Source organism: Nuphar pumila, chromosome 6, assembly GCF_984573655.1.
Source record: "Nuphar pumila chromosome 6, dmNupPumi1.hap1.1, whole genome shotgun sequence".
Lineage (NCBI taxonomy): Eukaryota > Viridiplantae > Streptophyta > Magnoliopsida > Nymphaeales > Nymphaeaceae > Nuphar > Nuphar pumila.
In genome coordinates this window covers 94,415,677-94,428,505 of record NC_143254.1, presented here as the reverse complement: position 1 = coordinate 94,428,505, position 12,829 = coordinate 94,415,677, and the positions used below count along the sequence as shown (strand labels likewise).

The 12,829-nt window shown below is 37.3% G+C and overlaps 1 protein-coding gene across 3 annotated transcripts in view; it reads right to left on the bottom strand.

Moving 5' to 3' along the window:
- Positions 1-12,829, bottom strand: part of LOC149835234 (uncharacterized) — a 65,394-nt gene that overhangs the window by 37,332 nt on the left and 15,233 nt on the right. For all 3 annotated transcript variants that reach the window (XM_090011765.1, XM_090011766.1, XM_090011764.1), the window contains one exon: positions 7,134-7,218. In XM_090011765.1, coding sequence (XP_089867891.1) covers positions 7,134-7,218 — 85 coding nt within the window. The remainder of the gene's footprint in view (positions 1-7,133; positions 7,219-12,829) is intronic.

The following is a 12,829-nucleotide window of genomic DNA, read 5'->3' as shown; positions in this document are numbered from 1 at the left end:
TCCCGGCGGAGGGTCCATATATACTTCTTCATTCAACCGACCATTAAGAAAGGCATTTTTAACATCTAATTGGAATATAGGCCATTTCTTAGATGATGCTACCGCAATTAAAGTTCTAACGCTTGTCATGCGAGCCACGGGAGCAAAAGTTTCCTCATAATCGATGCCATATTCTTTTGAGTATCCCTTAGCAACTAATCTAGCTTTATAACGCTCTAGGGAACCATCACTTTTTGTTTTGACTTTGTAGACCCATCGACATCCTATAGCTTTCTTATTTGGAGGAAGGTGAACTATTTCCCAAGTTTTAGCTTTATTTAAAGCATCTAGTTCAACTTTCATTGCTTCAACCCAATGAGGTATACTTTTTGCTTGATTATAATGGGAGGGTTCATAGTAAGAATGCAAGGCTATTAGACAAGCTCTATATTTAGGTGAAAGAGTTTCATATGAGACAAACCTATTAGGTGGAATTGATTCTCTAGAAGAACGCCTAAGGGAGGTTTCTTCTAGGGGTTCATTAAGCCGCAAGAATTTTTCTAAAGTACTAATAGGTTGGGCTTCCTCACGCCGAGTGTATACTTGGAGATTGTCACCATTAGTTGGTGATACATCATTATCATGAGAATCATGAGTATTTTCTAAAATTTCCGGATGATTCAAAGAGTCATCATTTGAATCTTCTAAAAGATCATTGATAAACATATAATCAATTTCATTTGATTTTTCCAATATGTCAAATCCATTTTCATCTTCTAAAAAGGTTACATCTTTGGAGACAAATAACTTATTGTTTTTATGATCAAAGCATCTATAGCCTTTTTTATTTTCACCATATCCTAAAAATACACATTCTATTGCTTTAGGTGACAATTTATCTCTTTTATGTAAAAGAACAAAGCATTTACACCCAAAAATCCGAAGACGATTGTAGTCGGGTGTCATATTAAAAAGTTTTTCATAAGGAGAGATATTATTCAATTTTGAAGATGGCATCCTATTGATTAAATAGGTGGAGGTTAACACGGCTTCGGCCCAAAAATTTTTAGGAATATTTTTAGAAATGAGTAAGGATCTAGTGGTTTCCAAAATATGCCTATGTTTTCTTTCCACTAGACCGTTTTGTTGAGGAGTTCTTGGACAAGATTTTTTATGACAAATGCCATGTTGTTTTAGATATGATTGAAAATCATTTGATAAGTACTCTCCACCCGAATCGGATCTAAGAATGGATATTTGACTTTGAAATTGATTTTGAATTTTTGCATGGAATTCTTTAAAGAAGTTAAAAACTTCCGATTTAAAGTTAAGAAAATAAATCCATACATATCTAGTATAATCATCAATAAAAGTAACATAATATGAATAACCACCTTTAGATAGAACCGGAGATGGCCCCCAAACATCGGAATGCACCAATTCAAAAGGTCTTGTTGTCACAAAGGATCTAATAGGAAAAGGAGTAGACTTCATTTTGCCAAAAATGCAATCTTTGCAATTGATATCTTTTTTTTTACAAAACTTGTGTCCAAAAGGAAAAAGATACATTTTAGAGTAACTTGGATGTCCAAGCCTTTTATGCCAAGTTTCAATATTTTTGTCTTGGACATAAGTACAAAATGAGGTATTTGGAAGCATTAAATTATCCATAAAATAAAGGTCTCCCTTCCTATGGCCTTGCCCAATCCGCTTCCCGAACCGGAGATCCTGCACAAAGCACCCTTGGGATGAGAAAGATATTTCACATCCATGGTCGGCTATTTGAGAAACGGAAAAGAGGTTAAGATTTAATTTTGGAACTATTCTAACTTTTGGAACAAGGAAATTTTGAACATTTTTAGAATCAAGAGTTCCAACACCATTTATTTTGAGAAAAGTTCCATCGGCCGTAGAGACACAAGACATTTTTGAATTGGTGTGCACATTGGTTAATGCATTTTCATGAGGGGTCATGTGAAAAGAAGCTCCGGAATCTAAAATCCAAGAGTACGTACCGGGAGGTGATGATGAGGCAATGGCGGCACCAGAGGTGGAAGAAGTGACCTTTAAAATTTGTTGAAGAGCCAAGGAGATTTGTCCAAGAGTATCTTTGAGATCCCCGTTCTTGCCGTCATCTTCTTTGGTGGTGGATTCTTCAACGGAAGCCACCTTTGGCTTGAATGCTCCATTTAGCTTTGGGCAAACGGGTTTAATATGTCCCGGCTCATAACAATGGTGACATATAATCATTTTTCTTTCACCACTCCCTTGCTTACCAAAATGAGGTGGTTTGTATGTTTTAACATGATTGCCGGGTTTAGATACGGCAAGAACTTCCTCTATGCTTTTACCCATGCTATGCCTAGTCTCTTCTTGAGTAATCTCGGCAATAGCTTCTTCTAAGGGAGGAAACGTGGATCTATGGAGAAGTGAGGATCTCACTTGTTCAAATTCGGGACGAAGCCCAAATAAAAATTGAAACAATCTATCTTGTTCCATTTGTTTTTGTCTTAGAACCACATCCTCCATAGATACCCATTTAGGCTCTAAAAGAGCCAATTCATCCCACAAAGGATTTAGAGCACTATAGTAATCTTGTATGCTCATGTCTCCTTGTTTTGTGGTTCTTACTTTTTCTTGCAAGAAATAAGCTCTTGCAAGATCCTTTTGGGTAAACATACCTTTCATAAAAAACCAAGCTTCATTTGCCCGGCGGAATTTTGCAATATTTGCACATACCTTAAGTTCGACATTATTCATAAACCATGCTAGGATTTTTGCATGGTTGCTCTCCCAATCTTCCATTTGATGATTATAATCTTCAATGGTCTTGAGACGAGCATCGCCTTCAAGTGCTTTCTCTTGATCTCCTTCCATCTTTGTGAGCTTAAGTTGGGGTTCCGGAACGGTTCCCATTACATAACCCCAAAGCTTCTTGCCTTTGAGATTATTCTCCATTGCGGATGCCCACATCATGTAATTTTTTCCATTGAGTTTGAATGATAGATCGATCTTGACTTCCATAGCTACACAATGAAGATGTGAGAAAGAAAAGAAGTAGAGAGAGACAAGATTTTACCTTTAGTAGATCTTATGGCTTTGATACCATGTAATGAAATAAGCGGAAGAAACCAAGAATGCTAAAGCATTCACTATGTCCCACACGGACAAGTGCAACAAGCACAAGAGAGAAAATCCACTAAGGGATATACAAAGGGCCTTATAAAAAGGCTACACACATGAAAAATAATAACACTATTATTGAAGAGGAGCTCTCAAGAGCAATACACCATACATGGGGGGTTCCCCCTATTTATAAGAAAAGGAGACCAAAGGGGCTCCCAATAGAGTCGTTGGGAGCCCCCAACGGTCACATATGTGACCGTTGGGGGCCCCAACGACTCCATTGTGGGGCCCCTTTTCGGTATCCAAAAAATACAAAAATAAAAATAAAAAGAAAAATAAAAAATGGTGAAATAAAAAAAACAAAATAAGTACCCCTATGGGGTACTTTGTGAAATGACCATAATACCCCTATCGGGTATTATGGTATTATTACATATGTTTTAACAACCCCAAGGTAAGAGAATGTTGCGCAAAGGACAATGAACGAATTAAAATTTAAAGCAATTAAAATTAAAGATTAAAAATGAAAAAGAAAAGACCAAGGACAATATATATGTATACGTATATGCATATACGTACGCCTTTAACTCAAGGACGCGGTTTCGCAATCCTTGTCCGTTTTACTTTCTTATCTTTACTGCTTTCCATTGTCGCCACGCTTGATGTGCCCAGGCTTTTCTTTCGCATTTACTTTCCTGTCTTTACTGCTTTCCGTTGTCGTCGCGCTTGATGTGCTCAGGCTTTTCTTTTCGCATTTACTTTTTTGTCTTTACTACTTTCTGTTGCCGCTGTACTTGAATTTTAATTGCTCGGGAAAATGACTCGGTGTCCCCAATCATAGAAATTAGAGGACGGGACTACTAGAAATTATCCTAGGATGGATGGTACAAAAACTCTGATGGATAGGTTATTAACAACCACTCCTCGGGAAAATGACTCGGTGTCCCCAATCATAGAAGTTAGAGGACGGGACTACTAGAAATTATCCTAGGTGGTAGATCTTGTGGACTTCTACAGAAGTAGGATGCATCTGTGGCCACGAATGCCTTTGAGGAATCCTCTCTTGGTCACTGACCATCCCTTTAGGAGCAGACTCAACTAGCAATTTGAGGTATCATAAAATACATAGCATAATAAACTCCTAGATCAGTCACGGTTGTTTCTATATTTCGCGTCTTTGCGTACCCACAGGCCAGCTAATATCGAAACAAAAAATATCTTGTTCATAATATCTGCTTGAATGTGCATTTTTGAGATAGATGAACTGCTTATTACATATGCTTATATCATGTGTTAGTTAATTGTTTTAGTTAACTGTTCTCCGCTTATGGAATCAATTATTCATGCTAGAAATAGATTATTTCCTGCATAGATAACTGCCCATGTTAGTGTAGCTTAATTACTGAATTAAACTGCTTATCATACTAGCGTAATATGCTTTGCTTTAATTTTGTTTCATATTATTTTATTTGCGTATTTACCAGTTTTTCGTGAAACTGACTCATTTTATAGGCACAGGTGACAAATAGGTTTACCAAACAGCTGATGGCGTGATCAGCGAGATGGCTCGAGATCCCACTCTTCTGCTTACAGTTTTGTATTTGGGATACCTGTTTTGGGTTTTGAGTTTTGTACAAGGGGAAACCCTAAATTTTGTATAACTGAAGGTTATACATACTTGGCTCACTAATTGTCTTGCTAAAAATGTTTTTGATACTGATGATTTCGATGATGGTTTTTTACGGTAACGTGCCCAAAGTTGTCAACTTGTTTTGTTTTTTAAAAAAATCGTTTCCGCTAATAAAAACTCTGAAAAATGAAAGGTTTTCTACGTTTTTTCAAAAGTTAAGAAGTTTGAAATTTTGGGGTGTTACACTATATATGTCATGTAAAATTGATTTGCATTCAATATATAAGTGAATGAAATAGGGCACTCCCCACATTGGGAAATGCACTATGTTACAACCCCTATTCCTCACGCCCCACATTGGGAAATGTGCTAGATTACAACCCCTCTTCCTCTATCGTGTCCCTCTCTCTCTCTCTCTTGCTGAATATTTTATGTAACATCTTGAAATCTCACATATCTTCAAGGCACTTGCAAACAGATATCTCATGAAACAGAAAAGAAGAAATTGAATAAGCAAGCTTAGCATACAGCAAAATAAGGTGCATAACATGAATGAAATCATTAAGATGATACTACAGAGGCACCAGTCTTTGGAGAGAAAATACACACACATGGAACTCTTATTATATAGAGGTTTGTTATGCTAACTTGCTAAGGTATCAACCATTCCAGGGTTTGATGCTTAGCTGTGGCTTATGCAAAAAAATCACATCCAAATCTCATTTTAGTTGACTCGTGCAAAATTGTCCTGCGTTTTGTCACCTAAAAGAAGGGATTGATCTACTAAATCATACATCAGAAGTTAAATTTTCATTTACACATCAAAAAATGTGTGTAATATCAATTAATTGACATGGATGATTTCAACTAAGTTGTTTAAGTATCAATACTAAGTTAGATAAAATTTCAAATATGTCGCCTAATACCAATTAATTTACAAGGATGATTTCGGCCAAGTTCTTTAAGTATCAATACTAAGTTATATGTACACTCTTGTATTTAGATTAGGAACGGTGGTGTTGTTCTACCTCTCAAAACATACTACATCTGGTGATGTTAACATTTTCTCATACAAAACATTGTCACCTGCAAAGGTTCCACTGTGGGACTATCAATTTCCATATTTAGCATGTGTTGTGATATGGTGTATGCAGTCCATCTATAAGAAGAATGATACTCTTTCTTCTCTATGCATGTGTTTGTGATTTGCAAGTTTAGGAATGGTTTAAGCCTCGCTAGGGGCAGTTTACCCCTTGCAATTCTATGAGTGCTTAGTCAGTTTCTCAAAGATTCTCTATCGCTAATGCACATAGGTTGTTTCCACTCTCAATTTATGTATGAAGAGGTTTACCGTTACCAAATCCTCACTTCACATCATGAAATTGTATAACTAGTGCCAGATGCTTATTGTTTACTAACAAGCCCTTGATAAGTTTTCTTAAAGCTTGCAGGAATGACAATATGGTTAGCAATTATATATAAGTAGGTTGTTTATTTCCAACAATGCCATTGTGTGTGTGAAGGAATGTTACATAAGAATATTTATTTTCAACCACAACATTCTTTTTATGCATTGTAGAAATTCTTGTAGACTTTCAAGTTTCAACTATATTAATCAGGTTGACACCACAGCACAGTTGTAAATTATGTTATCCTCAAGTCCTAAGACTTGATGAAAGGCTTTTCTACTTTTAGCATATGCAGACCAAAGGGCTGACCTAACTGTTAAATTTAGTAGTTTAATTATTTTCATTTTCTCCTCAGACATTTTTTTTTCCTTTTTAACTTCCCCTTTTTTCCCTAAGTTGCACAACTTCTCAGCAGAGCATCAGTGCACAAATTTCCTATTGTTTAACACTCATATAAGAAATCAGCCTTAAAGCATAAAGGCACCAACAGCTAAACAAAGTTCAATAAGAAACATCAAACATCTTGAGTTTGATCCATGATAGCAAAGTTTACGGCTGTCTATTCAGATTGAACAAACAATAGAAGCCAGCTTTCCATTGTCAATATATCAATAGAAAAAAAGAAAAAAATGTTCTTTCTTAATACACAAAAGAAGAAAACCTGAAGCTACTTTTTTTCTTAATGTTGTAAATACACCCTTTCCCTACAGCAAAGGATAACAACACATGAGCACAGCTAAATGTCTGAAAGCTGCCATGGAACAGAGAACAGGACAAATACAAGAGCTACAACAATTTAATTCTTGTGGCTAATATCAAGACTTAAATAATATTTAATTTCATTTCACGACTGATAAAAAGGTGAATTAGAAAGTAAAATCACCTTTTTTGCAGTACTTCCAAATAAGCAATAGATTAAAGAGGAAAACAGCTGCAAATAAACCAGAATAGATGAAAAGGATGAATCACATATGAAGTACAATACATACTCGATCATTCCACAGGACTTGTCAACATATGAGTTGAATAAGTGATCAATCCTTTCCAACTCCTTTGCTGAGGCTTTACTGGATGCTGAAAGAAGAAATATGAGACACTGAATTAGTAGAATTATAAAAATGAATAAACAGCCACAAAGAGATGAAAGAAAACAACAAACTGCAGAAAAAAAAATGATGACAGTAAACTAGGGTGAGAGCCTTAAGAAAATGCCGCCAATGCAAAGATTAAGAAAGAATGAGATTTCATAACAACCAGGAGGCACTTTATGTTATGGCAATGATGACGACTAAATATCAGTGATTCAAAATGTGCATAACCTCATGGCCGCAGCATCATCAGGCCAACTAATTAGACACAGTTTGCTTTATGAGTCCAATTTCTCCATTCATTCCTAAAAACGCATCCCTACAACACCTATCTTACTCTGAAAAAGCATGCTAATCAGGCCAACTAATTAGACACAGTTTGCTTTATGAGTCCAATTTCTCTATTCATTCCTAAAAACACATCTCTACAACACCTATCTTACTCTGAAAAAGCATGGCCTTGTAGATTTTATATCTGAAATATACAGCTAAAGAAAATGCAGTAAAAGAATATGCACAGAAAACATATGGTGTCTTTACAACTTTAAAGGTCAAGAATGCTCAAATGCATTTTCTGGTAACTAAAAATCAATGCTGTGACCCAAAAAAAAAACATGATAACATGCACTGAGAGGGTATAAGATACAGGATTATTGAAACTGCATCATGTCATAATATAAGATACAAAAAAAGAGTAAATTATTCTAAAACATTAAGGATTGCTACTCTTTTACATACTTAAAAGTCAAAACCATAAGATATTTATAAGAATTAACAAAAAAATGTAAATATTACAAATTACAAATCTATTAATAAAAAGCACATGTAAGCCACAGAATATCAACAGCAAAGAAAGGACTTCATACCAGTGAATACATGAAGGACTATGTATGGCAGTCTACATATTGCATTCAATGGATAAAGGCTACGTACATATATGGCAAACAGACACAAGGGCATCTTATTCTTATGCAGTTTTAATTCTATAAACTAGACCTATAGCTATAAATACCTATAGAAATATAAGAGGACAAATGTTCATTGTTTCAGAGAAATGTCTCAAATATCGAAGCCTTCTCACTTTGGCTTTTATACCCCCTCATAGGTACCCTCCCCATTTATCTAATTATGTTCTCATATATGTGGACAAAATCTTGATCACAGGAAATTCACCTTGACATCTTCAGGATCTTGTGCATTATTTGTTTCATGAGTTTGCTCTCAAAGACCTAGAACCTTTACATCATTTTTGGGCATCAATGATGTTACCTCCTAATTTGGACTGCTTTTCGCCCAATGCATCAATATGTTACTGTGACATGATCAGATCACACATTTGCGGTCAACAAGGTATGTTAGTTTATGCATTGACCAACCAACTATCACCAGAGCCTTGTTAAATTAATCCTTTGCTACTTAAAGTAAACTATCATCTACTCTCTTTTCATTCACCACTCTCAATCCGCTCAACTTATAGCTTATCATGCAGATTGGACACTTTGTCCATATGGATCAAAATCAATTAGGGCTAAGCCATTTACATGGGTCAAAACTTTTTCTCCTGGACCTCGGACAAACAATAGTCAGCTGCCCCGCTCTAGTATGGAGGCTAAATACCAGGATATGCTATCGTAACTGCTGAGTTTACTTCAATATTTCTTTTGGGAATGTAGAATTCCTCAGCCTCGTTCTACTATCCTACGGTGTAACAATATCGGGAAGCATACCTAACTGCAAATCCAGTATTTCACAATGGTAGTAATCACACTGAAATTGACTAACATTTTTTCCATAAGTCTTTCAAATTGATTGTTGAGATTAAGAAGTTTTATGGTTAAGTTTTCCTAAACTAGAGGCTATTTGAATTTTTATTTTAATGAGGGACTTATGTGTAATTTCTCTTTTTGGCCTCTCTCTATTTAACATAGAGATTAGCCCTAATCTAGTATAACGTGTTCTCTTATTGTGCAGCCGTCTCTCTCTCTCTCTCTCTCTCTCTCTCTCTCTCTCTCTCTCTCTCTCTCTCTCTCTCTTTCTCTCTCTCTCTCTCCCTAAGGTTCGGTACATTTCATCGATTCTTCAACATGGTATCAGATCCATCGGCCTTGGGAGCATGACTTTGGGGTTTGCGTCAAAGCGTGTGTGAAGGGTACCAGATCGCGTGAAAGGGACTCAACCTAAGGTGTGTTCGGTATTTGTTTTTAGATCCAAGTGGCGTAGATCTGATAACAGATCTGGAGTCTGACAAAAGTCATGACTCATATCTGTAATCAGATCTAAAAGTCGAGGTGAAATATGGGTTTCAATCGATCAAATATGAAGTTCAGGTTGCTGCAGTAATGCTGTCGTGAAGTGGGTAACAACCAGATTTGTCGTGGGTTGCTGTGAAGCTTTTATCATAATTTTTTTTGGTCTGCCTATGGTCTTTATTTTAGGTCCTGACTGATTTAGATCTTCTTATATCACTATTCCTTTAATGATCTGGTTGTCGAGAAAAAAAACTATAGGGATTCTTATATAAGTTGTGGACCTGCATATTCCTTCAGATCTGATAGTCTCTATCGAAGTCAGATTTCTCAAAATCAGATCGTATTCAGATCTGATACTCCTTCTGTTGTAGTTGAAGTTGTCTGCTACCAGATCTGGAAATTGTTTGAAGACCCAACAAGGAGATAGCGGGAAGGTTGAAGTCGCGTGAAGGTGGAGAGAAAAATCCAATGATCGTGGAACCAGATCAGGTGGAGATCTGGATTACTGAAAGTTTTTTTTTTACATTGATCTGGAATTAGGTTTGACGTCAAGTCTGGAAGAAAGTTGTGCAGAAGCTTCAAGGTATTTCGGTGAAGTCCATTAGCTGTCGTTGATCTGCGGAGTGTGGAGCAGATTTTTAGTGCTATCTCTGGTGGTGTCGAGGTATGCTGCCTGTCGTGGTTGTGATATGCTGCCTATAGCAGTTCCTGTTAAGGTGGATGTGATATATTGGGTCTGAAAAGTCATCGTATTACAGTCGGTGGTCATGAATCTCAGGGTTTATCTGTGAAATTAAAACTAGATATAGTCGGTTGTATAGCTGGTTGTGGATCAGATCTGGATTTTTAGCAAACTGTGTGCGCGTGGTTGTACTTTTTTTTAATCAAGCTCATCATTTTATCTTATGGCTCAAGGGGCTAAACCAGGTGAAAATTATTCCAATGACTCTGTAATTCTTAGCAGGGCTGAATATGATGAGCTCCTTGCCTTATGCTCATCCACTTCGAAGCCTCCTGGTGCAGAGGTTGCAGGCTCGACAAGAGATGGTCTTCTTGGCCAAGGTGGTAGGTGGATCATTGATTCAGGAGCATCCAGTCACTTGTGTGGGAATTCGTGTAACTTTTTAAATTTAAAACCTGTCTCAGATCAAAAAAGGGTAGTCCTTGCTGATGGCAGTTCTTCCCCAATTGTAGGGCAGGGAAACATGTCTATTTCCCCTACCCTTCAATTGTCAAATGTTCTTCATGCTCCTTTTTCACAGAATCTATTATTTGTCAGTTGAATGACAAAAGAGCTGAATTGTAGGGTAATTTTTTATCCTATGGGTTGCACTTTTCAGGACTTACTTACGAGGAAGAGTATCGGTGGCGGCTATGAGGAAGGTGGTGTGTATTATCTACATCAACCAATGGGTTCTGTCTACTCTGTTGTTACGTCTTCCTCGAGTCCTTTATTGTGGCATCATCGTCTGGGTCATCTTCCAGTGCCTAAACTTCGTCGAGTCATTCCTCATATACCTCCCTCAGTTTCTTTTCAATGCGAAACATGTCAATTGGGAAAACATTGCCGAAGCTCTTTTCCCTCTAGTCAAAGTCCATCGAGTCAAAGATTGTTTGACCTCCTTCATGTCGATGTATGGGGTCCGAGTAGGATTCCTAGTAGGTCTCAGTGTCGTCATTATTTGGTCATTGTTGATGACTTCTCAAGGTTATTGTGGGTGTTCTTGTTAAAATATCGGTCTCAAGGTCCTGGCATTCTTAAATCTTTGATTGTTGAAATAAAAACTCAATTTGACGTGTGTGTTAGAATTGTTCGCACTGATAATGCTCTTGAGTTCAAATCCAAAGACTTGCTTCAATTCTATTCTGATAAAGGGATTCAACCTCAATTTACATGTCCTCATACATCCCAACAAAATGGTGTGGCTGAGAGGAAACATAAACAAATTCTCAATGTCGCTCGGTGCCTAATGATTCAATCCAATATGTCTGCGTCATACTGGGGAGTGCAGTTTTGACTGCTGGTTTTCTTATAAACCGCATGCCTTCAAGTTCTGTAGAAGAACAGATCCCAATCCAAATTCTCCATCCTGAGGTTCCTCTTTTTCCTATCCCCCCTAAAGCTTTTGGATGTGTGTGCTTTGTGCATAAGCTGGGTCCTGAACGAGATAAACTTGCTTCACAGTCTATTAAATGTGTTTTCCTTGGGTATCCTAAGAATCAAAAAGGATATCGTTGCTATGACCCTATATCCCATAAAGAGTATGTCAGTGCGGATGTTACCTTCTTTGAGTCTACTCCATATTTCTCAAGTACTACTCCAAGGTTACAGGAGAGTCAGAGTGATGTCTTTCCTCTGCCAATTCCTCATTTTCCTTTAGAGTCGTTCACTCCACAGCCTGTGGCTCCATCCTCTGGGGAGTCTCGATACAGAAACCCTCCTATAGTGTATACTCACAGGTTACCACCTACCTCCATGACCCCATTATCTCATTCTCCTGAGGTAAGTATCTCTGAGCATACTGAAGTTTTTGTTCTTGATGAGGATCTTCCTATTGCTCAGCGAAAAGGGAAAAGACAGTGCACCCTTCATCCCATTTCTCAGTTTGTTTCTGAAGTTAATCTTGGGGCATCTATGAAGAATTTTATCTCGGCTTTGTCTGCCTCCTCTGTTCCGCTTCATCACTTGGTTGATCCTCCAACTGATGCAGATATTGTTGGCTGCAAATGGGTATATACCATTAAATATAACTCGGATGGGTCAATTGAATTGTACAAAGCCCGGTTGGTTGCAAAAGGCTATACTCAGACTTATGGTGTTGACTTTTTGAAACTTTTTCCCCAGTCGCTCGTCTTGGCACTATTCGTCTCGTTCTCTCTGTTGCAGTGCACTATGGATGACCCTTGTCTCAGTTGGATGTCAAGAATGTCTTTTTGTATGGAGATTTACATGAAACAGTCTATATGCAACAACCCTCAGGCTTTGAGGTTCAGGGGGAGTGTCAGAAAGTGTGCAAGTTGAAGAAGGCTATTTATGGCCTGAAGCAGAGTCCTCGAGCATGGTTTCAAAAATTATTTGAGGTAATGTCGGATTTTGGATTTGTCAGGTCAACCTAAGACAACTCCTTGTTTATCAAGAAAACTAGTTCTGGAATTGTGATTATGGTGGTATATGTCGATGACATCATATTAACAGGAAGCAGTGCCCAAGATATTTTTGCAACAAAGGATCATCTTCAGAAACATTTTGTTACTAAAGATCTTGGTTCCCTTCGATATTTTTTGGGTATTGAGGCTACAAGAAACAAAGAGGGCTTAGTTTTGTCACAAAGAAAGTATGTGATGGAC